Source organism: Heloderma suspectum, chromosome 14 (genome assembly GCF_057233095.1).
Source record: "Heloderma suspectum isolate Gila_16-S chromosome 14, 16-S_ref, whole genome shotgun sequence".
NCBI lineage: Eukaryota > Metazoa > Chordata > Lepidosauria > Squamata > Helodermatidae > Heloderma > Heloderma suspectum.
In genome coordinates, this window is record NC_139471.1 from 25,221,235 (window position 1) to 25,248,135 (window position 26,901).

General features: G+C 49.0%; 1 protein-coding gene across 2 annotated transcripts in view; it reads right to left on the bottom strand.

Moving 5' to 3' along the window:
- GRIN1 (glutamate ionotropic receptor NMDA type subunit 1) overlaps nt 1-26,901 on the bottom strand; it is an 85,414-nt gene that overhangs the window by 34,557 nt on the left and 23,956 nt on the right. The window contains exons 1-8 of one of the 2 annotated variants that reach the window (XM_084821470.1): nt 21,173-21,491; nt 19,309-19,485; nt 13,039-13,139; nt 6,339-6,460; nt 5,568-5,742; nt 4,368-4,512; nt 3,295-3,378; nt 1,738-1,873 (exon numbers count right to left, since the gene is read on the bottom strand). In XM_084821470.1, the coding sequence (XP_084677596.1) occupies nt 1,738-1,873; nt 3,295-3,378; nt 4,368-4,512; nt 5,568-5,742; nt 6,339-6,460; nt 13,039-13,139; nt 19,309-19,485; nt 21,173-21,424 (1,192 nt within the window). In that variant the 5' untranslated portion in view covers nt 21,425-21,491. Of the gene's footprint in view, nt 1-1,737; nt 1,874-3,294; nt 3,379-4,367; nt 4,513-5,567; nt 5,743-6,338; nt 6,461-13,038; nt 13,140-19,308; nt 19,486-21,172; nt 21,492-24,416; nt 24,552-26,901 lie in introns of those variants that run through there. The other variant, XM_084821471.1, reaches the window with a different exon arrangement.

Below are 26,901 nucleotides of genomic sequence, written 5' to 3' on the forward strand. Positions count from 1 at the left end.
GATTATGGCAACCAGCTTGATTGATAAAGAGAGGGAGAAAACGTGGAGGCAGTGACAGACTTTGTCTTTCTAGGCGCAAAGATTACTGCAGACGCTGACTGCAGCCAGGAAATCAGAAGACGTTTACTTCTTGGGAGGAGAGCAATGACAAATCTGGATAAAAGAGTTAAGAGCAGAGACATCACACTGACAACAAAGGTCCGCATAGTGAAAGCAATGGTATTCCCCGTAGTAACCTATGGCGGCGAGAGCTGGACCATAAGGAAGGCTGAGCGAAGGAAGATAGATGCTTTTGAACTGTGGTGCTGCAGGAAAATTCTGAGAGTGCCTTGGACTGCAAGAAGATCAAACCAGTCCATTCTCCAGGAAATAAAGCCAGACTGCTCACTTGAGGGAATGATATTAAAGGCAAAACTGAAGTACTTTGGCCACATCATGAGAAGACAAGATACCCTGGGGAAGATGCTGATGCTAGGGAAAGTGGAAGGCAAAAGGAAGAGGGGCCGACCAAGGGCAAGGTGGATGGATGATATTCTGGAGGTGACGGACTCGACCTTGGGGGAGCTGGGGGTGGCGACGGCCGACAGGAAGCTCTGGCGTGGGCTGGTCCATGAAGTCACGAAGAGTCGGAAGTGACTGAACGAATAAACAACTACAAACAAGCCTAGAAAAGCTTAATCACAAGATTATTTTAAACATGTGGAGGCTCCTGAATGATGCAGCAGTTACTAACCCCTTTGTGCTTTGCATCGGCAACAGTTCTATATAAGAAAACACAGAGATGATGCCAGTTTCCTCATAACTTTGTTTGGTAGATAAATAAGAGCTGTTTTCTATAGGGTTCACATTGCATGACACCAGTAGGAGTGAAGGTGATTTGCCTCCAAACATGCAAGGACACCATTTGGAAGCAGAGGCTCATGGTCTGAATTTGTCCCCTCTTTTAATCTGTCTACATGTTCTTTCAAAAGAAGGCTCCTTCTGTATGCACAGTCCTGCATGCTGGGGCTGATACTAATCCGTTCCCAGAAATTATCTCTCAAAATTCTCCACTTCAGCTGTTGGTGTCAAACACTGACATCATGTTTGATCTGTATTTGACACCCAGCAATATTTTTTCTTAATATTTTTGTTTATTTAAAAATTGCTAGTATACCTTTAGCTTCAAAGAAAACAAAAGTAGTTAACGGAAATTAATAGCTAGCAGAAAAGAACAATAACAGAGAAGACGAAGACTAATTTTATTAAACAAAGACAATAAATTACCAAAAGAAAGCCAAGCTGCAGAGGGAAAAGCTGGCAGTAAGGCCCACCAATAATTTCTCAGTTCTCCAATGGCTGGATTTTCACCATAAGATGCAAGCTAAACAAGGAAGAGGCCAGGTGAGCTTTCCTAGGGAGGGCATCCCATAATGCAGGTGCCACAACCACAGGTCCTGGCCCCCGTACCCTCCTGTTGAACTCCAGATAACGGAAGGGGGCACATGGATGTTCAGACGGCTTTTAGATGTTGATCTGACTGTGCATGGAGATGCACACGGGGGCAGTGGATACATGATTGTATTTGGGTCAAACTCCATCACCGAGGTAAAAATTTGCCCCTTTCAAAATCTGAATTCCACTTTTTGTATTCGAAATTTCAAATTCAGGCTTTGAATAGCAAAACTGGGACAAGCTAGCAACGTTTTGAATGTCTGGGGTTCTAATCTACACTCTGCTTTCAATACAAAGAGTTACCTGGCATGGTCTCGTTCGGCCCAGTGCAGAGGACCTGCTGCACCAACCCCCCCGTGCTGTTGAGGAGCGGTTTGCACTTCCCATCTGCCAGGGTCGGCTTCACATAGACAAATGGCTCTTGGTGAATTGTGACGATCTGTGGAAAGAGAAACCAGAAAAGGGTCACTCGCAAAAAAGCTCTGGGGGCCACATCTTTTGGCCTGGAGGTCTGCAGGGCCAGGAACCAGTTGTAGTTGCATAGTGATTAGGGAAACGCAGCATCTGCTCCGATGGCCCTTATAGATCAAGGGCCATACATGGCACCTGCTGTTTCCCCTTTGGCGGAGACTTGCTTATAATTTTGCTCATGATTGTTGCAAGAGTGGTTGTCGTGGGGGGTTTGCTCCCCATCCCCCTGCCACAGGTCTCTAAATCTCCTAGCAAGGATGTGGCTGATCCATGTTATATTTTGTGCACATTAGGGCTACAACTCAATTCAGTGTTAAATAGATTAAATGTATGAGTTTTAGTCAATTAATTAATGGATTTAAATTTGCTTATCAGTAAAAACAATGTTTCTTAAGTAAGATGCACTACTTTCTTTGTGTTCAGCTGATGCATATGTGTGTCATAGAAGAGGCATCCTCTTAGAAGAGGCACCCCCTTTCTCCCTCTTGTCTGTGAGAAAAGGGGGAATACCTCTTTTGGAATGTTCCCACTGCCGTCTGAGCCTTTATAAGCTTTTTTTTTTTTTTTAACTGCTATTCAGTTAGTCAAGGGCACCTTTTTAGTCATTTAAAAGTTTTAAAATCAGTTAATTAATTAATCAGTCCATTCATTATGGAAGACCGAGTGCCCATGTGTAAAAAGGGTGAATGTGGATGGTGTTCAAAAGGTGATCATGGCGGCTTCTTCTATGGTGTGAGCCCAGCTTTGCAAGTTGTGTAACAGACATGCATATAGAGCAGCAACTTAAATGCTGGATGGTCACGTTTCTTCACACACGGAGCTGTGTGAACCTAGAATCTTACGCCATTCCCTCCCTTGTGCAGGGGGCAGGCTGCCTGTCCCCGTCCCCCCCCCCCCCCGCCATGGCATATATTTATGCATATATATATCAACCTGCCACCTAAGGGTATGCAAGATGAATTCATATTTGAGAAACCATCTCATTGAGAAACTGCTCATTGGGGCAGCAATGTGTGCTGGCAGCGCCTCAGGCGCTGGGCAACTAACGCCCACCACAGCAGGCTCTTCTCTGACTGTGCTAAAAACCTTCTGAGACACTTTTCCCAGAGGTCACCCAAGGACAGAGAAATGCACGCGCGTTTGGAGCACAGCCACAGCACCGTCCAGCTGCCTTCCTGCCTCCCTCCCCGAGAGGCTCTGTCTGTCTTGGCCCAATAGTCAAGCACGTGCTTGCATATTAAGGCACCGTGTTGTGTGCAGCCCGCCACTGCAGCAAGGCTCATTTTGAGTGGCTGGTCCCTGTTAGGGATCAAAGTCAGGTCTTCCTCCCCCTAGTAGGCATTTAGTTATAAAAATACCCCCCACCCCGCCCCTGGCTGCAAGATTCACCTTTAGCTTTGTAGACATTTCATAGCCTTGCGGTGTCTCCGTTTCTCCTCCAGGCCAGATGATCTTGCGGTCATTGGGCAGGAACTGTGGAGGTGCAGAGATTGGGGTGGGGTGGGGTGAATACAGTGTTCCTGCTGTCCTGGGCAGAGGGCTGCAGTGGATCGCTGTGGATAACTACATGGCAGGTCACAACTTGCATCTCTTGGCCTGCGGGCCCATACTGTGGGGCTGTATTTGCATATTCTGCAGGGTCACTGTGTAAGTCTAGAAACTGGCACAGAGTCCAGTGCCCCAGTTCCTGTTTTAAGCATCTAGCGAGTTTCTAGCCGTTAAGGCAAGAGAGGCTTAAAAGTATGAGGTAAAATCTCAAGCGGGGGGGAGCTGAGCAGGTTTTCTGTAGTCAGGGGCAGGACTTCAGTGCACAGCCCCACCCCATGGCTAACAGAAGCAGAAGAAATTATGCAAAGTAGGCCTTTCTGTGCAAATATGCTTCGATTGCATAATTTACAGCTTGTAGAATTTTAGCTTTTCTTTACATCTGAGTTCAGAGATGGAGGTTTTCTTGAGATGAATGGGAATTTGCAATGTTGAATAGTCCTTCCTCTGCCACCTCCAGTCTGAGATCAGGGGAGGTGGGTGCACTAGTATTTGCGGCCCCTTCCTCTTCTCTGCCCAGGACCCCAAATAATGGGCTTAAGTTACAGGAAGGCAGTTTTCGGTTGAACATCAGGAAAAACTTACTAATGGTCAGAGCAGTCAGACAATGCAACAAACTGCTGGGGGAGGTGGTGGGCTCTCCGGTGCTAGAGGGATTCAAGCAGGGACTGGACAGCCACTGGTCAGGGATGCTTTAAACTGGATTCCTGCACTGAGCAGGGGGTTGAGCTTGATGTCCTCAATGGCCCTTCTAACTTTGATTCTATGCCCCCCCCCCCCAAGCACAGAGCTATGGGCACCCTCCTGTCAGGAGTGATGCAAGGAGTAACGTTTATACTCGCACTCATGTATATAAGTGCTCCGAGAGATGGGAAGGGCCAACGCCACTGCTGGCCTCTGCTGAGGGACAGACGTACATGGCTACCATTGTAGACTCCGACTTGCACCAGTTTGCTGTTCTGCAGATTCATGACGCTGTAGTTGGCATATTTCCTGTCTCCATCTTCATTGAACTCCACCCTGCCAGTCACACCCTCTGCGTACTTGGTCTGCATCAGCACCCTAGAGAGAAGTGCAGGTTTCTGAACAGACCGCTCTGTGTCCTGGAGGCAGGGCGGGCGGGCGCAGCAGTCAGCAAAATTCAGGGTCCCTTTACTAAAAAAGCAAGCTTCAGGAGTGGAGGGGAGTGGCTGGTGCCACAGGTGCCCCGTAAAGGCAGGCAAGCACATGATTGGGCAGGCAGAGGAGCAGCTTGGTGGCACCACGGGGGCAAATTGCTCAGACTGTGGAATCCAACCCAGAGTCAGCAGCATTGTACAGCCGACGGAGGCCATCGTTGGCTCTTCCTGTCACTTGATCCCTGTTGGGCTGGAAGCTGCAGTGCCAGTCCCCAGTCCCCAGTCCCCGCCACCTGCAGGGGTGGAGCTGCAGTGCAGCCAAGATACCTCCTGCGCCCTGCCTCCAGAGTCCCTGGGCTGAGACCCCAAGTGCCTTATACAAGTTTCTAGCCCTTATGGCTGTGGAGAGATAAGTTTCAAAGTGTGCACCCAGTGCTGGGAAGATTCTTGGGGTGAGGTGGGGGAGGTAGTGACACTGAAGCTGTTGGGTAGCTCCTTCTCCTATCCCGTGACTAGCAAAAGATGAATGAAGGATGCAGATGAAGAGATGAAATGGCACTGAGTTTGCATAGTGTGCGTAGGCCTCAGCATGTAACTTTGCTAGAGGGCTGCAGCCATTTATTTGGGCTAGTTCCTTCACATGAAAAGGTGAGCCTCACTGTTCCTCCCCTCTATAGCTCTTGACCTTTTACACCTCCCCTCTCCCCCTTTTTCCTCTCCTGCTCAGAGTCCTTCTTCTGGCTTTCCTTCCTCCTGCCATCCCTCCCTCTTCCACATCCTCCTCCTGCTTTTCTGCCACCACCACCACCTTCTCACACCCCTGCTTCCCCCTTGTCCCAGGACCCTGCAACTCCCCCCAGCTCCTCCTCTGGGCTCTCCTGCCTCCCTCCGGCTTCAAGCCCCTCTGCCAGTCGCAGGCAAGGCCCACTGATGCGTCTGTTCTCCAGAGTGGCCCTGACTCGGGGGCCTGAGATGAAGCCAAGGCAGGAGAGCAGCTACCTCTTGAACAGGGGCCCCGTCTTCCAGATGTTGGTGTTTCCTACACAGCCCCTCGGCGGGTCAGTAATGTTCTCCTTCTCGAACAAGTCGTGCACGGCCTGGGCCACCACAGCCACTGCATCTCTGATGTGTGCTGACTCATTCTTCCCATTCATGAGCTGCAAGCCAATCAGCCCTGAAAGAAAGGGGCAGAGCATAAGAAGAGCCCTGCCGTGGGACCAGACCCAAGTGGGTCCCTCTAGGCCAGCCCCCTGTCCCCACCAGCCAGAGGCCTCCAGGTGCTGACCAGCTGGGTATGAAGTTAATGGCCAACGCCAGACTCTGGTGCTTGCAGGTAGACTGCCTCTGGACTCTGAGGCTTCATTATGCTCTCCTGGCTAATGGCCATCGGTCCTCAATTAATTGGTCTAATCTTTTTAAGGCCATCTAAGCTGGTGGCCCTCACCCCCTCTTCTGCCATGAATGCCATGAAAGAGTTGCACACTGTGAAGCCAAGAAGAGGCCTTGGGCGACCCTGATTTCACTGTTGCAGGGGAGGCAGACGGGTATGTCTCGGTAGCCCTCCTCCCTGCACCGCTCTGGCTTGCCTGCCCTGCTGCTGGGCCACAGGCGTGCAGGTCTCCTTGCGAGCGCTTCCTGGGCACCGGGAACACGAGAGAAGGCCAGGGCAGAGGGCCAAGAGAGTTGACAAGCCCCAAACAACAGCAGGTAAAAGACTTTACTTGAGAGGGGGCAGAACACCACCAGGTGAAGGAGAAGGAGGAAAGGTACCTTCCGGGGCATTACGCAGGGCATTGCCAGAAATCTCCCTTTCTCCCACCAGCCACACGTAGCCTGGGCCAGTCATGTTCTCTTTAGCTGCTGCCGTGTACACAGTCGTAGCATCCTCCTCACTGGAAAAGATCAACAAGTGCACTGGAAGGATGTCTCTTGCCCTCCTGCCCTCCCGCCCTGTTCACCCTGAGGACCACTCTGCTAGCCAGAGTCCCAAGGGACCCCCATCCCCGAACCACGGAACTGGGCTCCCTGTGGGAGGCATATGGAGACCCCAGAGTGATTGCAGCAAGGCCTTCTTTGCAGGGGAGGCCGCCGTTTGGTCTTTTCACTCAAGAGGCAGGGCTCCAAAACTGACATTTGAGTCAAGGACTCAAGGCGAGGCTCATCTGATCTGAACTGGCGGGGGGGACGTGACTCAGCAGATATCATGTGCTTTTCACCGTTGGCCAGTTGTCTGTTCAGGTTCTTCTCATGAGGGGTTTAAGATAGCAGACCTCCAGCAATGAAATAAGTTTGTGACATGATGTTCCCACTTAGACAGCATCATCGTCTAATTCTGTTTCCCACCTCCCAGCTGAGCAGAGCAGAGCAGAGCAGAGCAGAGCAAGCTGCTCCAGCTGGTCCAGGGACTACAGAAGCAGGCAAGCTCCCAGAGAGCGAGCGACCAGAGCGAGCGGACAGGGGGAGCAAACAGGAGTTGGCCAGGGGAGTTGCAGTGGTTGAAGAGACAAAGGAGACAAAGAAGACAGAGGCTAAGAGGTAAGTAGGCGGCAGGAAGCCCAGGGCGCTGCCCTTTACCCTTCTGATTGGCTGTGAGCTCACCAGGTGCTTCTGAGAGCTCCAACTGAATTGGAGGGGTGTGGCCTGAGTACTCCCAGCAGCTGGGTGGGCGGGAAGCTTCAGTCTGTTTCCCGCCTCCCAGCTGAGCAGAGCAGAGCAGAGCAGAGAAAGCTGCTCCAGCTGGTCCAGGGACTACAGAAGCAGGCAAGCTCCCAGAGAGCGAGCGAACAGAGCGAGCGACCAGGGGGAGCAAACAGGAGTTGGCCAGGGGAGTTCGGCAGGGGAGGTCAAGGGGGAGGCCCCTAACATTTTATTTTTATTTTTTATTTTTTTAACTAACTTTTTCCCATTGATTTGTCTTGTAACACACACTTTCACACCAGTGGGACTCTGCTTTTAATCTCTAGTGAGCAGAGGAGCAGGCACAGGCTAGTCTAGAACAATCACAAAGCTAGACACAAAAAGAGAACAGAGGCTATGGAAGGACAAGACTCTCCAGTGGTGGTGACCTGCAAGGTGTGTGCAATGTTTGTTTTCTTGCCTGAGAACAACATGGCCTACACCTGCAACAAGTGCAAGTCGATCACACTGCTGGAAGAAAAAGTAAGAGGGTTGGAGCGGCGACTGTCGACCGTCCGGGGAATAAGAGAACACGAAGAGTTCTTGGACAGAATGGGGGAACTACAGCAGCAAAGGGAAGACCAGAAGCTTGAAGAGCAACAGCAAGATGAGGCAGTGGGAAATGCTGAGGTGAAGAAAAATGGAGTAGAGGAGACTCCTTGGAAAAGGGTGACAGTTAGGAGAAGAAGAACTAGACGCCACTCTGCACCAGTGGAAGCAGTGGAGCTGTGGAACCGATTCCAGGTACTTGCAGATGAGACTGGAGGACAGCCTGCAGAGGAAGAGTCACAGGGGAACCTGCATGAGAGTGAGCAAGAGGCTGAAGGTCAGTCAAACAGAGGCGATGAAACCCAGGCCTACAAGAAGAAGAAGAGAAGAGTGGTAGTAGTGGGAGACTCCTTGCTGCGTGGGATCGAGACCCAAGTATGTCGCGAAGACCCGTGGACTCGCCAGGTATGTTGTCTCCTGGGAGGACAGATTAGAGACGTGACTGAAAGGTTGCCTGCACTCATAAAGCCCACTGACAGGTATCCCTTTCTTCTCATCCATGTGGGAACAAATGACACCGCCAAGCAGAGCTACTAAGAGATCACGTCAGACTTTGAAGCTTTGGGAAGGAAACTCAAGAACTTGGGGGCCCAGATAGTTTTATCCATCCTTCCAGTAGTTAGAAGAGGGATAGAAAGGGAATGAAAAATACTCCGGGTGAATGGCTGGCTACGAAGGTGGTGCCGACGAGAGAGATTTGGATTCTGGGACCACGGCCTATACTTCCTGGAAGATGGGCTGTTGGCTAGGGACGGGTTGCACCTCACAAAGGCTGGGAAGAATGTGTTTGGCCACAGCATGAAGAACTTCATCAGCAGGGCTTTAAACTGAATCCTACAGGGAAGGGAGATGTAATGTTGGGGGTAACAATGGACGTAGGCGCATGCACTGCAACGGAGAGAACAGCTCTGATAGCGCCCAATAATAGTCTTCAGACACATGTAGGAAGAAAGCCAGACTATGAAGCACATGGTCTTCGATGTCTATATACTAATGCCCAGAGTTTGGGAAACAAACAGAACGAACTTGAACTCTGAATACAGGAAGGAAATTATGACCTGATAGGTGTAACTGAGACTTGGTGGAATGACTCTCATGACTGGAATACAGCAATTGAAGGATATAACTTGTTCAAAAAGAACAGGAGGAACAGAAAGGGAGGTGGGGTTACACTGTATATGAAAAATACATATCTCTGCACAGAAATACAGGAGGAGGAGCTTGGTAGCCCCATCGAGAGCATCTGGGTTGAAATAAATGGAGCAAAGAATAAAAGGAACCTGGTGGTCGGAGTCTGCTACCGACCACCCAATCAAGGAGAAGACAAGGATGAAACTTTTGAAAAGCAAATAGCCAATGTTTTAAGGAAGCATGATGTAGTAGTAATGTGGGACTTCAATTTCCCCGATATTTGTTGGGAGACAAATTCTGCAAAACATGGCCCCTCCAGGAAATTCCTGACTTGTGTGGCAGATAACTTCCTCCTACAGAAAGTAGAGGAAGGAACTAGAGGATCGGCTATCCTTGACTTGATCCTAACCAACAGAGATGGCTTAGTGGATAAAGTAGCAGTTACAGGAACTCTGGGGGAAAGCGACCATGTTGTACTTGAGTTCTTGGTTCTAAGGGAAGCAAAAGCCGAGTGTAGTCAAACGCGTACCCTGGATTTTAGGAAAGCTGATTTTAATAAACTCAGAACAATTATCAGTAAGGTCCCATGGCAAGCGACGCTAACGAGAAAAGGAGTCCAAGATGGGTGGGAGCTTTTAAAAAAGGAAATTCTCAAGGCACAATTACAAACCATTCCAACAAGAAGAAAAGGTGGAAGACAACAGAAGAAGCCAATATGGCTTCACAAAAAGCTTAGGGATGACCTGAAAACAAAAAGGGACACATATAGGAAGTGGAAAGAAGGCCAAGTAACAAAGGAAGAGTACAGGCAGATAGCACAGAGTTGCAGGGATGGCGTCAGGAAGGCTAAAGCTAAGAATGAGCTGAGGTTAGCAAGGGATGCTAAAAACAACAAAAACGCTTTCTTCAGCTACGTCCATAGTAAAAGGCAGAGGAAAGAAATGGTGGTTCAGCTATTAAATAAGGATGGCAAAATGATAACAGATGACAAAGAAAAGGCAGGTTGCTCAATTCCTACTTTGGCTCAGTCTTCTCCCAAAAGAGGGTCTATGACCCCCCTGGCAAAGGCGAAGTACAGGCTGAAGAGGCAGGATTGCAGCTTGAGTTCGATAGGCATATGGTCAAGGAACACCTAATGACTTTGAATGAGTTCAAATGTCCAGGGCCAGATGAACTGCATCCTAGAGTAATAAAGGAACTGGCAGAAGAACTCTCAGAACTCTGAGAAATCATGGAGGATGGGGAAAGTGCCAGATGACTGGAGGAGGGCTCATGTTGTTCCTATCTTCAAAAAGGGTAGAAAGGAGGAACCTGGGAACTACAGACCAGTCAGTCTGACATCAATCCCTGGGAAAATTCTGGAGCAGATGATAAAGGAATCCATCTGGAAGCACCTTGACAACAATGTCGTGATTACTCGAAGCCAACATGGATTTGTCAAAAACAAGTCCTGCCAGACGAATCTGATCTCATGTTTTGATCAAGTAACCTCCCTTGTAGACCGTGGGAATGCTGTAGACATCATATACCTTGACTTCAGCAAAGCTTTCGACAAAGCGCCCCATGATATCTTGATGAGCAAACTAGCTCAAAGTGGGCTAGATGAAACAACGACCTGGTGGATCCACAGTTGGCTACAGAATCGGACTCAAAGGGTGCTTATCAATGGGACCTTCTCAAAGTGGAGAGAGGTAACAAGCGGGGTACTGCAGGGCACAGTCCTGGACCCAGCGCTCTTCAACATTTTTATGAATGACTTGGAGGAGGAGGTGCAGGGAATGCTGATCAAATTTGCAGATGACACCAAATTGGGCGGGATAGCTAATACTTTGGAAGACAGAAACAAAATTCAAAGTGATCTGGATAGACTGGAGCACTGGGCAGAAAACAACAGAATGAAATTTAATAGGGATAAATGCCAAGTTCTGCACCTAGGAAAAAGAAACCAAATGCACAGTTACAAGATGGGGGATACGTGGCTCAACCACACTACAAGCGAGAAGGATCTTGGAATTGTTGTCGATCACAAGCTGAATATGAGCCAACAATGTGATGTGGCTGCAAAAAAGGCAAATGCTCTTTTGGGCTGCATTCATAGACGCATAGCTTCCAAATCCTGGGAAGTATTAGTTCCCCTCTACTCAGCACTGGTTAGGCCTCATCTGGAGTACTGTGTCCAGTTCTGGGCACCACACTTTAAGAAGGATGCAGACAAACTGGAGAGGGTTCAGGGGAGGGCAACAAAGATGATCAGGGGACTGGAAACAAACCCCTATGAAGAGAGACTGAAAGAACTGGGCATGTTTAGCCTTGAGAAGAGAAGACTGAGGGGAGATATGATAGCACTCTTCAAGTACTTGAAAAGTTGTCACAGAGAAGAAGGACAGGATCTCTTCTTGATCATCCCAGAGTGCAGGACATGGAATCATGGGCTCAAGTTACAGGAAGCCAGATTCCGGCTGAACATCAGGAAAAATGTCCTGACTGTAAGAGCAATATGACAATTGAACCAATGACCTGGGGAGGTGGTGGGCTCTCCCACACTGGAGGCCTTCAAGACGAGGCTGGACAGCCATTTGTCAGGGATGCTCTGACTTGGATTCCTGCATTGAGCAGGGGTTGGACTCGATGGCCTTGTAGGCCCCTTCCAACCCTACTATTCTATGATTCTATGATCGATGCATGCATGGAGCTTTACAAGGTTTCACGAGTAAACCAAGGCAGGCCCCTGCATTGCTCTCAAGGAGCTTGCAGTCTCTGTTGGACAGGGAAGAAGATGACACAGGGAGGGATGGAGGAGGCACAAGAGTGGGAGCTCTACCTGCTTTAGCTTGGTTACAGCAGAGGATGCGGACTCAAGGGCAAAGCCAAAGGCCCTGTGGAATAGGTGGCTTTCAAGGAAGGATTTGAAAGGAAAGAGAGGTGCACATGTATGTGGCATCCACACATGCATGTTCAGGGAGAGAATTCCAGGTGCAGGGGCAGAGAGAGAGATTGAGTAAGAGCAGCTCTGGGTGGTAGAGTTGCAGGAGCAAAGGCCACCAGCAGGAATAGAACAGGACGTAAGGGCAGGAAGGATTGGGCCAGGGAGGGGCAGGGAGAGAGCTCTGGTGAGATTTTAAATATACCTGGTCACAAGTGGAACAAAGGACAGGGCGGGGGGCGGGGGCAGAGCCGGTTGTGAGTGGCCAGGGTAGAGCCGTATGAGTTGCTGGCAATGAACGGGTATTGGAACCCAGCACATCAAAGTGTAGCATCTGTAGGAGAAGCACATTTTAACCTCCCTCTGGCACAAAAGACTTAATTTACTCGACAAAATATTTACGATGGAACCTGAGGCAAAAATACTAAAATGGCAGGCAAATTATCTGATGGTCAGCAGCCCCAAACTGTGGCGAGCTCTCTTTCCCTTCCTTCCTTCCTTCCTTCCTTCCTTCCTTCCTTCCTTCCTTATACTGCCTTTCTGCCATGAACTGAAGGCAGTTCAACATGAATGGATAGTCTCCTATTCAAATGACTTTAGAGTATTTCCCATTCTGGATGCTTGCGTGGGGAATCACAGAAAAATGAGGTGAAAGACAAGGCTGTGGACATGGCAGGGTGGGGGAAGCAGCACAGGGTTCTGTCTCCCTTGGGGTCTAATAAATCCCCCTCCCCTGAACTGGTCGGGGCAAGAGCATCTGTAACCCCTTTACTTGAAATAAAAGGGGAAATGGTTAGGCAGCTTTTCACCCATGGCTGTGTGAGAAGTGACGCTGCTCCTGCCATCCAGTGTTCTGTCCAATCAGTGCAAAGATTCTGGGATGCTTGACAGGTGCTTTGCGTATATTATTTTAAATTTTATTAGGAAGTATAGAATGGTATATTGAAACTATCATACTTGATAAATTAATTCTTAGTACAATGGCTTTAGAGCTGATCAACAAGACCTTGTCTGTTCTTTTTTGGTAAGCGACCTTCCATTTATAATTTTAAAGTTAAAATTCAATGTTGAAGGTAACCGAAGCTGCAGTCCTAAATGTACTGGGGAGAAAGCCCTGTTGAGCTTAGGGGGACCCACCCATCCTCCCCAAAGCAGTCCTTCCGGCCTGAGGACTCCTGGCACAGGGCTTACCTTGCAGAGAGGATAATCACCCGGGCCTCCAGTTCCTTTGCTTCCAGTAGCAGCGAAGTCACGTTTTTTGTTCCAGGTTCAAACTGAAGTACCTTCTCAGCCTGTAATTTGTGTGAGCAAAGCAGGTCAGTGTGTTACCAAGCACCTTTGGGTGAGAGCCATGCTTTCTAGGAAAGAGAATTCCTTAACTCTTTCAAAGCACTGCTAGGTATGGAAAGGATGGGTAGCTAAGTTGTTTTTCTTTTCTTTTCTCTTTTTTTCTTTCTTTTCTTTTTCTCTTAGGGTTCTTTTTCCCCCCTTTCTTTTGATATTTATTTTTCTCTAAATCTTTTTTTTATGTTTTGCACTGTGCATGCAAACTGAAGTCACTCAAGACCCAAAGGAGAGGCGTGCATTTGTATAGGAAACAGGAAAAAGGCATATATAGATATAGATATATATAGATTGATTGATTTTGCAATGCAATTGAAAATTCAAACCAGTGTTGTTTTTCAAAAAAACCAAAAACAAAAACACAGGAAATAAAAAAGAAAAATTAAAAAAATGCACAAGGTTCACCTCCAAAGGGGGTGGGGGAATCAAAGTGAGCATTTCACACCAAGGAACTGTTTCCTTTCAGGGGGGGAAGGGGGGGAGGGATAGCAGGAAGGGATTGGTTCAATTGTCCAAGAAAGAAAGAAAAAAAAACTTGCAAGTTAATTATTGCTTTACATGCATGTCTCCAAAAGAAATGTTTCCAGGGCTGGCTTGCTACGTTTCCATTCTCAAGGTCAAACCAAACTTATCCCAACATAAAAGAACGTGCTACCAAAACATGGAGTTTGCTTGCTTGCTTGATATAGAGATTTTTTCTTTTTTTTCTTTCCTTTTATAAAATTAACATTTTTTTTGTGCCTGTGGCCAAGTTCATCATTTTGCTAGTTAGGTTGGTGGGCGGCGTGCATTGTCCATGCAAATATACCTTGGGTCCTCGCTTGTTGTCATAGGATAGTTGTTCGAGGCTGTCATAGTTCCTTTTTTTACTCTGATGAATAATGTGCACAGAAAAAATATGTAGACACAGAAGAATATTATAAACAGTTGAAAAAAAATGACGTGTAGTAAAGCAATCCAATATCCAACTCCTCCTCCACTGTTTGCGAAAAGGGGACTTGATAACACTGGAGCACGCAAAGCCCGCGGGGCGGCCGGGCGGGGGCATTTCCCTTGCTCTAAGATGGAACTGTCATGGTCGGCAGCTGGTAGTGCTGGAGCACGAGTCACGGCTTTGGCCTGTGGTCTTCCATCCCATTGGCCTCCAGTGGAGGCTGCAGATGCAGATGGGTAATTCAGCCATTCCTGACAGCAGAAATGGAACAGAATTAGCCACTCGCAGAGGGACCTGTCTGTCGGTGGCTTCTTTGGATGAACCTGTGCTCTGTCTGCACTTGCCTCCTTGCATTCTGGAAGATTAGTGATTCTTCTCTTGCACTCCGCACACAGAAACGCTGTGGGGCTGAACCTCTGAAGCCATGTTTTACTGATATATATCCTGAAAGGTAGGACCTTCTCAGGAGTGAGAGGAAGCTGGGTCCTCCCCACCCTGCATTTTAATTAAGGGGAAATGGTGCCAGCTCTTAGAAGTTTGGGAGATTAATGTTTTAGCAAAGAAGCCCCGCTGCACTTGGCAGGACTTACTTCTGAGTCACGCGCAGGGATAGGGCTGTACAGGAGAACTGGTAGCTGCTACGGCGCTTGAGAATCGGGGCTTTCCATTCAAAACAAACAAAACACCAAGTGTGTTTGTAACCCTCACGAGGAGCCTCACAGCGAGTGCGCCCGTGTCTCCAGAATGGCCTGAAGCAGCCGTCAGAGCCGGGGGCTGAGCCTCAAGCCCGGGGGCCAGAGCTGACCACCAGGTTTCCCCAGGTGGCTATGCCCCCTTCCCCTGGCCCCACCTCTTTCCCCCAGCCACCAGCTGCATGGCACTGCCCGGGCCTCAGTGCATTTTCCCCCATTCGAAAAGCCTGAGGCAAAGCCATGGGGGCAAGAATACCAGCCTCTCCTTAGGCTGTGAGAGCTGTGAGCGGGAACATGGTGGCATTTTTGCCCCCAGCCCTTTGCCTCCAGCCCCACCCACCACTGGAGCATGGCCCCCAGGCACTCCCCCAAAGTGGCATTTGGCCCTGGGGCTGAAAGTGGTTCAGCAGCCCTATATCCGAGGGAGGCCAGGCAGAATCATAGAATAGTAGGGTTGGAAGGGGCCTACAAGGCCATTGAGTCCAACCCCCTGCTCCATGCAAGAATCCAAGTCAGAGCATCACTGACAGATGGCTGTCCAGCCTCGTCTTGAAGGCCTCCAGTGTGGGAGAGCCCACTGCCTCCCCAGGTAATTGGTTCCATTGTCATATTGCTCTTACAGTCAGGAAGTTTTTCCTGATGTTCAGGCAGAATCTGGCTTTCTGTAACTTGAGCCCATTATTCCGTGTCCTGCACTCTGGGATGATCAAGAAGAGATCCTGTCCTTCTTCTCTGTGACAACTTTTCAAGTACTTGAAGAGTGCTATCCTATCTCCCCCCAGTCTTCTCTTCTCAAGGCTAAACATGCCCAGTTCTTTCAGTCTCCCATCATAGGACTTCGTTTCCAGTCCCCTGATCACCTTTGTGGCCCTCCTCTGAACCCTCTCCTGCTTGTCTGCATCCTTCTTAAAGTGTGGTGCCCAGTACTGGACAGAGTACTCCAGATGAGGCCTAACCAGTGCTGAGTAGAGGGGAACTAGTACTTCCCGGGATTTGGAAGCTATGCTTCTCTTAATGCAGCCCAAAAGAGCATTGGCCTTTTTTGCAGCCACATCCCATTGTTGGCTCATATTCAGCTTGTGATCGACAACAATTCCAAGATCGTTGTCAACACTTCACAAACTGGTGCAGGATTGCAGCCTTAGGGAGCTTCCAGAGGGAGGGAGGGTTCTTAGCACTACCAGCCAGAAGCCATTGTGCAACTTTTCTGTCTTTTTCTCCCTAATGGATTAAGACAACATGGGAGGGTCACAAGTAGAAGACATTGTCATCTGGACTCCCCGTGAGCCAGACATGACAATGAGAGTGCCATTAAAACCTTGCCCGGAAGCCTCTGGTCAAAAAGCAGGGCCCAGTTTTAATTGGCAAGAGAAATTTTTTTTACAGTTGGTGCAATCTTGAGTCAAGTATAGACTTGCTTATTTTTGAGGTCGTTTTGGTGTGTTACTGTAATAGGGTATGAAAATTTCTTAAAAATTAAACATAGCCTGTCCATATTTAACAGTAGATGTCAGCTTCAGTATTGATATTTTTCATCACTATCTCCTTGGGTCAGGAGTGGGTAATCTGCGCGCCTGCTGCCTTCCTTGGATGTGGTAGCCATTTCTCAGGCTCCCTCTCCGGAATTGAACCCTGATTCCCCGTTACCTGGGGAATTGAGACATTATTTAAATTTAAGTAACCCAGCAGTTAAAAAGATAAAAGGTACGCCCCACCTGCACTGTTTACCAGGAGCAGCCCCATAGACAATTCTGTTCCTTCCCTCTCTGTGGTCTGTCACCATCCCTCTTTCCCTCTTGTTTTTGCCTTTGGGAGATGCTTTGTTAAAATGTTCCTGTCAGTGTGAATTGCTACAGATGTTCTCATTTTGGGGGTTCAGCTCCCTGAAGTTATATTCCTGTGTGGGGAATGGATGGATGTATCTTGACTGTCGTGTCCATTTGCACGCTTGTGAACATTAAGGCGCCGCCATGAAGTGCACAGCCTGCCTTTCACACGCACTGCAGTTGCTGAGGTATATTTTGAATTGTTGATAACATTGCTGGACAACTGTGTTTCTCCATCCTATCTTTAATCAAAAGAACAAACACCGCCTTTGCTTTAAATCAGTGGAGGACAGAAGCTTTTCCACAATTAACGAATGGAGGAGGAGGAGGAGGAGGAGGAGGAGGAGGGGAGCCTCTGCTTGCAAGGGGGTGGGTGGAGAGGGAGGAGGCCTGGGCAGCAGCCCTTCTGCTCAGAACCAGGGGCAGGCCTCCGCTCCCTCACCCCGCCCCCGTTCCCCGCGCACCGTTGTTGGCGGCGAGCCCTGACCTGGCACCCGCAGAGCGTGGCGGTGCTGTGGCAATGCTGGGCTGGGCTGGGCTGCCCGTGCCGCAGAGGGGGTGGGCGGGGGCCTAGGAAAGGAGGAAGCCGCCTCCCAAGAAAGCTGCAAGCCGAGGGGAGGGGAGGGGAGGGGAGGAGCAGGTGCAAGGAGAGCGGGCAGAGAGTGGGCCGTGGCTTGGGGCTCTGGAGGACAAGAATGCAGAAGCCCATGTGTTGGTTTGAAAAGATGCGCCAAATCCTTGGCCTCTATAGGAGTGGCACCGGTAGGAGGAGGAGGAGGAGGAGGAGGAGGAATTTTAGCTGGTTTATTGCCTCTCTACAGAGCATTGTTGCTTGAGCTAGCCACAGGCATCTTCAGATGGTTTCCACGCCACCTGTTTGGATGTTTTCCACGTTAACCGCTGCAGGCAATCTCAGGCCAAATGGATTCAGCTCAGCACTGACCCATTCCGCACTTGTAAAGGCACACAAGCTTGTAAAGAGAGGCCAGGCTGGCTTTTGGTTGCTGCCTTCCTGCTCTGACCCACAAATAAAGACTTGCAGGAGGGCTCATGTCTCCAGGAGCGGGGCAGGAGGCAGGGTGGGACCTCATGTGTGAATGCCCCCTCATAAAGGCAAAACCTCCCTACACATGGAAAACTAGGATTTCATGGAGAGGATTTTTAGGGTAGCCTTCTGCCTGCCGTGCTAGTTTTCTGTGTGTAGGGAGGGCTTTCTTTATTTGCAGGGGACCACACAATCCTGTGATCCCCCTCACCCCTGCAGTCTGAATAGTGCTGTCCAGGGAAAGCTGGATCCTGTGTTCTGAAAATCTGAAAAACTGTGTGTGAAGATGATGAAGCAAGCATCTTAATAGCAGGCCGAGAGAGATTTGTAGAAAGGGGATATTTCATACCCATGCTGTAATTTACCATGTTCTGGGCTTGAAAGGAGCCCCTTTGCCTTATAAACCAGTGTGACAAAATGCCATGGCAGAAAGAGAACAGTGTCTCTTTCACAGTTTGCAGCGGGGATGAGGAACTTCTAGAACTTGATAGGACGTTTTAATAGAATGAACACAGGGGAGGGGCTGTCAGTGCTGGGATGGGCAGCTAGGAAAGCAGGAGGTACGAATACGAATGAGATGGCCCAGAGCCCAGAAGGAACTGGAGAGGGGGAACTCACTGGAGGCTTAGGCAGGGCTGGGAAGTCAGGGACCTGGGAAAAGGTGAGGCAGCTGGAAAGTGGAGGTACTGAGAAGGGCCCTAGAGAGCCATGCAGACAAGGCCAGGATCTGGCTGCGGCTCAGCAAAGACGAAGCCTGTGAGCCATGCAGCATCGTGACTGGAGTGCTGGACTGGGGCTGGGGAGACCCGGGCTCCAGTCCCCACTCAGCCATGGAGCTCACAGGGTGACTTGGGCCATTCCCTGACTCTCAGCCTAGCCTACCTCACAGGGTTGTTGTGAAGATAAAATTAAGAGGAGGAGGAGAACTATGTATGCTGCCTTGGGTTCCTTGCCAGAGGGAAAAAGGCGGGATATAAATGTAATAAATTAATTAATAAAATTATGATGCATATATTTACATACATCATTCTGTGCCCGTAGTGATGGGGAGGGGAAGTTCTAGCCTTTGCAGTTTCCCCAGGTGTTGCCCACACCCTTTCAAGCATGTTTGAATAAAAGTATTGTAGCCAGGCTATGCCAGGGGGACCGACGTGCTGCTGGAGCAGGCCAAGGCCTGCTGGGACCCAGGAGGTGGAGGCAGCCACTGCAGCACCCACCACTCTCCAGCCCCAAGTGGCCTACCACAGATCTGGAGGGTCCCGGTGTGCCCCTGTTGCTCCTGAGAGGGGCACTGTCCTCGAGGGAGGGGGATTTGCGGAGCTCCAGGTTATGCTTCTCCTCATTTCACAGTTGTTGCTGCTGGTTTTTGTTTGTTTGTTTTTAATGTAGGAGATTTTTGACCATGGCAAAGCAAGTGAAATGAATAAGAGTACAAACTTTTGTCAGGTACTACTCAAGAGACACTGTTGATGCTTAAAGCACAATGTTAGTCATGTTAACAATGGGAAGAAAGAAGGTGTTTTACATACAGAAATCTACATACATACAACAAGCCTGAGACTTTTAGAGATTTTGCCGTATCAACAACATTTTACACAGCAGGACGTGTGTGATACTGACCTTGGATTCTTTCTCTTCCAAGAGGGTCTCCAGTTTCTTTTGGGCAGCCCGTCCCTCATGGTCGTCACTGACAATGAGGATGATGTGGTTCCACTTGTAAAAGCGCATCATCTCAAACCAGACATTGGACTGGTGGGAGTAGGGGGGAACAGTGCGCAGGAAAGACAAGTGGATACTCTGGGGAAAGAACAAAGAACCAAAATGACTGAAAGGTCAAAGCAAAGTGTTTGCCTTCTTTTTAGTTTAGATTGCTTCTATGCTATCCCTTTTCTCTGGAATTGCCATCTTTATGGAGAATCTAGACAAAATTGTTCCCAAATTGTTGCATTCCAGTGTTTTTTTCAGACCTAGTTTGCAGCAATATTTATTTACAATACAATATGATTGTGGCACTACCATGCCCTGTGTGTAATGTTATTCAGAGCACCTGTGCTTTTAAGAATATCGTGTTTGCATGTCCTGCTCATTTTATTTCTTCTGGTTGGTCGCAGCTGGTGGATTAGTGATGAATAACCTCTTAACTTTTCCTTGAATAGCATGTGTTAGTTGTCCTGGTATTGGTTTCTGTTCCCATAGGAGGTTTTGTGTGTGTCTGTGCATGTGTGAAAGGGTTTAATTACTTGTTTCATTTTTTCTGTTCATTTTAAAATAGTGAAGTAGCATTATTCTGCAATGCAAATGAAAAGGGGAAAATGCAAGAATACCAGTACACTTCCCCACCAGTGGGAACAGAAACTGACACTGAGCCAATTAAGAGAGACTATTCACGGGGCAATTAGTGGGCTACTCATCCGTAATTCCTCAGTCAACAATCAACAGGAAGCAATGAAGTCAGCAGAAAATGCAAACAGGATCCTTTTGAGAAACCTGGTGAAGGATGTTTGCTGAATAGAATTTGTGGGAAACATCATGGAAGGGCATGCCCTTGCTGGATAGCGGTGCATGCCTGTGTTCAATGCGGTGTGGAACTTGTTCTTTAATTCTGTGTCCATCCGATTACAGAAAAGCAGAGGGAGCAATCCTCTGTCCCCTAGACATATCAGGGGGACATAGGATATTTGGGATTCCTAGATCCAAGGCTGGAGAAAGCACTCTGACCTTGGAGCCAGGAAACCGAGCTCCCCGCCCCCTTGCAGCCAGCACAGAGCGAACCGCGCTGGCTGCTCCCATGAGCTTGCAGATGTGAGCTTGCAGAGGGCTTACAGGGGCGGGGCGGGGCGGGGCAGGGCGGGGAAGCGACTGGGGATGTGAGGTGCAAACTATCCGCAGCTGCCTTCCCCTCCGTTCCCCTCCCTGAAGCCTCTGCTAGATGGGCGAAAAGAACGGGAGGCGCAATGCGCCCACTACTCAGCACTGGATAAACATAAGCCTCCGAACACTCAGGGCAGGTCCAGTAGGGTGGTGCCCTAAAGCGCTCCGGTGTGGAAGCAACCTTAAAGGGGGGGAAAGACAATGAGAGGTTCACAAAATTCTGCAACGTGTAGAGAGAGGGACCAAAGAAAGGGCTTTGCTTAATCGGAAAATACATTCACGCAATGCTTAGTTAAATGATGGAATTTGCTCCCACAAGAGGAGTAAATCCATCCATCTAAGCTACTAGCTAGTAGCTTAGTTGGATGGGACAAAGTCATGGAGGAGAGCCTGTTAGCAGCTGTTACTCATGTTACCCGTTTTGAGAGGCAGTGTGCCTTCCAAGGCCAGTTGTTGGGGGGCAAACAGTGGGAGGGGGCTCCTGCCTTCATGCCCCACTTCAGCTGGACCACCAGTCTGGGCAGTAGCAGGGCCCCAGCTCTTCTTGTGGTCATAAAAAATACCTCCTCCACTGCCCAACCCAGATTCAGAAACGTGTTTTAAAGTTTCTTACCTTTTTTCTAGAGTGCAGGTGAGTTTTAAGGGATTGCCTTGCCTCAGCGTTCTCCTCAATGGGCTGATAGTGGAGAACCAGGGATTTTGCTGGTTTCAAGCCAGGGCAGCTAGGGCGTTGCTTGAAAACCAGGGGGCTTATGTAAGGCAGGATGCTCTTTCTGACACCTCTGACACCGACTCCCATGGCATGGAACGATGGCCAGTCTACAAGCAGAGGTGGCCTCCTCCTCCTCCTGTGCCACTGCAACATCGCCAGTATCCAGGGACTGCTCAGCTGGATCTCAGCTACTGCTGCTGCATGGTGTGGAGGAAAGGCTGTGTGCACTCGTTTGGGCTAAGCAGCTGCCTGGGCGAGGCAGGAACCCACGCTGAGGTATGTAGGTCAGCCGTAGGAAATGCCCAGTGAAAATCAATCTGGGGTTGGGGGAGGAGAATGGGTAGCGCTGAGCAATCTGCAGGGAGACGCTGGCTTTTTCACACAGACCTCCAAGGCGTCTCCTATACTAAATGCCCTTTGTTCCATTTTTAAATAGATGGCAGATAATGAGCTATCCAATTACCCCGTTGTGTTCCGCTTGAGTTCCCTCCCTGAAAAGAGGAAAAGCGGCAAGAAGAGGAGCGAGGTAAATGAGAGACAATGGAAGACTCAGATACAGGGAGAAGGAGGGGGAAAGGGGAGGGGAGTCGTGTAAAGGGAGTCATGATCCTGCATTTAAAACGGAAGCAGAAAGCCCCATTTAAATGCAGGATTTTAGGCTGGGGTAGAGTTGCCCCGAGTCTTCCATTATCTTCCATTGATCTCGCGCCTCTTCTTGCCGCTTTTCCTCTTTTCACAGAGGGAACTGAAGCGGAACACAACACGGTAATTGGATAGCTCATTATCTGTGATCTATTTAAAAACGGAACAAAGGGCATTTAGTGCAGGAGGGTCACGGCAGGGTCACGGCGTCATGTAAAGAGGCGCAAACATCCGTGAAGGAGCCACCTCAGTCGCGGGATAAAAGCTCTGAAGCCCCAGCATTGTCACTAGAAGTACAGGTGGCCTTGGAATACCTTCTGTCAGTTTAGGCTGATATACCAATGTACTGGATTTGGTTTCAGAAGAATGGTGGGTAGTCAGGTGTGAATATGCCCAAAATTATATGCAGTATTGAATGCAGTAATTAACAGAATAAGTACACTAAATTGCTAGAGAGTTGGCAATTTTCTTGATTTTAGAGCTGGTTCTCATAGCTGTATTCACAAACAGTGAAGGCCACCTTTTTTGCTACTAACAGAAGCTCAAACAATGCACAGTGGTCACTCTTCACACTATGTACCTTCTAACTGATAAGGGATGCTTCTCTTTGTACTGTGAGGAACTTATTTTTCTGCCAAGAGAGGCCTCGGTGAAGGGGGGGGGGGCAGGAGCAGTGTGTGCACTTTCTGACAGTCTTCTAATTTAGTGAGACTTGCTCTATAAAATCCAGAGCAGATTGGTCTGTTACCTGTTCTCGTCTGAGATGGGGAAGGTGAACCACCTGCTCCGATAACCAGCCCCGAAGTACGATGCCCCGTCACTCCCCTGGGAACTAGAATGACTGACCCAAAAGTTAAGGGATGTGTAAGCTTCCTTTTGCTTTCTTTGGGCTTCATCACACAGAGCTTTTATCCTGCGATTGAGATTGATCCTTCATGGACGTTTGTGGGTTCTTTACACGACGCTGTGATCATCCAAAGTGTCTCCTGCACTAAATGTCCTTTGTTCCGTTTTTAAATAGATCGCAGATAACAAGCTATCAAATTACCCTGTTGTGTTCTGCTTCAGTTCCCTCTGTCAAAAGAGTAAAAGCAGCAAGAAGAGGAGTGAGATCAATGAAAGATAATGGAAGACTCAGATATGGGGAGAAGGAGGGGGAAGAGGTGAGGGAAAAGGAAGCATGTGCAAAAGGAAGTCATTGTGTTCCTGCATTTAAAATGGAAGCAGAAAGCCCTGTTTTAAATGCAAGATTTTAGGCTGGTGTAGAGATGCCCTTTGCATCCATTTTCCATCAATAAATCATTCTTTCACACAAGTGGACTTGAGTTATATTGGTATCCTCAAATCTGTTTAGTGTGTGGGCCCTGGCCAGGTCCCAGTTTAAGACATTTGGCATAGTCGGCAGGATACCAGTTTGACCAGTCCATATGTGGGCAAAGAAAGCTATGGGGCTAGGAGCCAGTCAAATCCTTGGGTGACCTGCTACTGGGGAGAGGTGGCCCAAGTATTGTGTAGGGTCATTCCCCCTATAGTTTGGAATGCAGAGTTGCCTAACAGATTTGCCCCAGCCATTTTGACACAGTGCATGCAAGAGCTTGGAACAGATGAAGGGGAAACGTCTGAGGCTGCAGGGGTGGGCTGGATGATCTTAAGAGGTTTGTGGGATGTCAACCAGAAGCAGAAAAATGCCATCCAAGCTATCCTTGAATCTGTTTAGTGTGTGGGCCCAGGCCAGGGCCCAGTTTAAGACAACCAGCTATGACCCTACCTGGACAGAGAGAGCCTTACAACAGTTATTCACACTCTGGTAACCTCTCGTTTGGATTATTGCAGCACCTGGGCTGCCTTGAAAATGGTCTGGAAACTTTAGTCAGAATTACAGCAGCTAGACTGCTAACCAGGACTGGCCAATGGGATTATATTATACAAGTACTTCTTCATCAGTACTGGCTGCCAGTCTGTTTCCGACCTCAATTCGAATTGGTGGTTTTAACCTTTTAGCCCTGGGGCCTGGTTACCTGAAGGAACATCTCCCATATTTACCTATCTGGACACTGAGATCATCAGCTGAGGCCCTCCTCCAGGTGCCTCTGCCAAATGAGGCAAGGCAGATGGCTACTAAGGAGAGGGCCTTTTCAGTGGTGGCACCTGGTTATGGACTGCTCTCCCCAGAGAGGCTTGCCTGGCACCTACATTATGAACTTTCCAGCACCAGGTGAAGATGTTTTTATTCACCCACACTTTTAAAGAACTGTTTTAAGTGCTTTTAGAACTTTATCCTGCTGCTGGTTTTCATTTGGTTTATGTGCTGAAATGGTTTTATTCTTTGCTGCTAGTTTTATCTTAGTTTTATTCAGCAGTTTTTATTTTTGCTTTAATATTTGTATTTTGTTTTTAATATGTTGTACACGACCCAGAGAACTTTGGTTAGTAGTCAGTTTAAAAGTATGATAAGTAAGTAAATAAGAAAGTAAATAATAAAATAAATAGATCAGTTAGTTACCTTATCTGAATATATGGACATGCGTGTTGTCAGCCCAATGACAGGGATCCTATAGAATCCAGCCGTGTATGACACAGGCGTTGGTGTTAGGTGGTCATTTGGAGCTGGTGGGTGACTCACTAAGATGGCATAAACCTGTAGGATACAGTAAACCAACATTGATTCACTCACATTGCTTGCACCGGAACCCCATGCATGTCCACTGTTGACACCTGTTAGGAGTTTGATGAAAAGGACAGTGACCAAGGCATGGCGCATGGCTGAACATGAAGCTTCTGTGAGTGAAGAATATGGCACATTTAAACAGATGCCTGCAACAGAAGACCATGCTCCCGCCTGGCTTCACAGTTTACAAGATGTACATGCTAGGGAATCAAGCATGTGCCCCACACTTTAGGGAGGTTGCTACCTTTTTCAAGTGTATTTTAAAGTGCCACATGCAAGATGATCCATTTATCCATTCATGTTCTGCCTTGTTTAAAAGAAAATAGCCCACAAACATTTTTAAAAGACAGAAGGAGGTGGAGTTGTGTCATCATGGGCATTAGCCAATCAGTTCCATCCATCAGCAGATCTTTCCCACGCAGACCTATAGAACCATTTTATTATTGCAAGCATGCATTGGAGCTCATTATGGGTGCTTACAGAGCAATGAAACTGCCTCTATCAGCCTTAAGCTGCTACTTTTAGAAGCACCCATATGGTCAGTTTGAGGTGCTGGGGTCTTGTCCTATTTATTTTGATCAGCTCAGCCTCTCTCTCTCTTTTTGCCATTTATACAGAAGATATGTTTGGGGGCATGAGGAGGGCCATGATTTGGGGGTAGGAGGATGTGCACTCCTCCTGTTACTGAAAGCCAGTTGTGAGAGGCTGGCTGAGGTGATGAATTCCTCTTTCAGAGATGAAAGGGACGGAGGGATGCCATCTGGAGGTGGTTTGGAAGAGTGATTACAGCTTCTGATGGGGAGACCCTCATCCCACTTGGCCCTACCATTAGGCAGAGTGAACCAGGTGCCTCAGACAGGAGATACGGGGAGATGAGGGGTGGTGGTGAGGTGTTGGAAGACAGAGCTGTGGGCCACTCAGCATCCCCTGCGCCCCCAGAGCAAGCCTGCTGTCCTCAGGTGTGGTGGGAGAGGCTGTCCCATTGCGAGTGTTGAAGAAAGATTCAACTCTCAGTCTGGGGGGGGGGGGTGGCGGGGACAATCTTGCTTCTCAGGCAAGGTTTAGGCATGCCCACTTTTGCCTCTAGTCAAACAGGGTCTGTCAGTTTTATTTCAAAAACCTGCTTGGCCAGAAGCAGCAGGGAAGCAAAAGAAATGCACAGGCAGACACCATGGACGGCAACTCCTCTCTTTCTCAAACCAAGATTCAGCTCCTGGAAAAAGCTAATGTCTGTCTCTAGCCTTCAATCTGCAATCATGTACCCCCTACTTTTACAATGCTCCCCCCGCCACGCCTCATGAACCCTGCTTGGATATGGACACCTTGACCAGCTCCCAGCACCACTCGGGCTCCAATCTTTATTTCCTGGGCAAAGTTGCTGAGCAGTACACCGCACTCCTCCACCCTGCTGTGCTTCTGGATCACATTCATCATTCTCCTGTGCCTTGGAGGGCCTGCTGGACCTCTGGGTATGCCCCTCCCTTGGGTTGGCAAGCAGGGTCCGATCCCACTGATTCTCTCCAGGAGGGGGGCCACCCAGACCGGCCAGCCTGCCGTTCAGGCAACAGGGTCCTGGCTGGCTGAGCTCCGTGGAGCTCATATAAAAAACACGCCACTTTTTTCCCTGTGAAGACTAAGACTTTTTCCTTTTTCTGCTTCCCTAACCTTCTGCTGTGGGAAAGGGAGACAGGCAGGGGACGAGTTCTCAGGGAAGACAAGCTGCAAAGGCACAATCCCCTTCCCTGCTCAACATCCACGCTGCTCTGGTACCGGTACCAGCAAATGTTCTCCTGCTGCCCTCGTCGGGTGGGTGTGGTGCACGGATGGCAAGGACCGGAGGCCCTCTGCCCACTCATTTCAGCCGCCCCAGTTGGCCTGGACCAGCAAGTGCTGCCATTGGCCTTTGTGCCCTGCCTCTCTTCTACAGTGAGCAGGGATGCAAGCCAGCCACACCGTGCCCTCTCCTCTGCTGCAGACGTTGCCTTTCCCTGCCTGGGGTCCAGGCAAGGGCCTTCGCACAGCAGACACAGAGTGCTGAGAGCAGGCAGAGCTGGCACAGGCACTTGGGTAAAGCTCCTGGCAGCTGGTGTGGCACCAGATAGCAGCAGGACAGTGAGTCTATCGGGGGGGCCCACGCCCTGTTCCCTGGGCCTCAGTGGGGAGCAGGCACCACTAGGTCAGGCAGATCTCCTCTCAGGAGATGAGATGTCAGTGTCCCAGCTGGAGGCAAGTGAGCCCCATGGCCTCTCGCACTCCAGACCAGACGCCCGTAATCCAGGAATCCAAGTCAGAGCATCTCTGACAGATGGCTGTCCAGCCT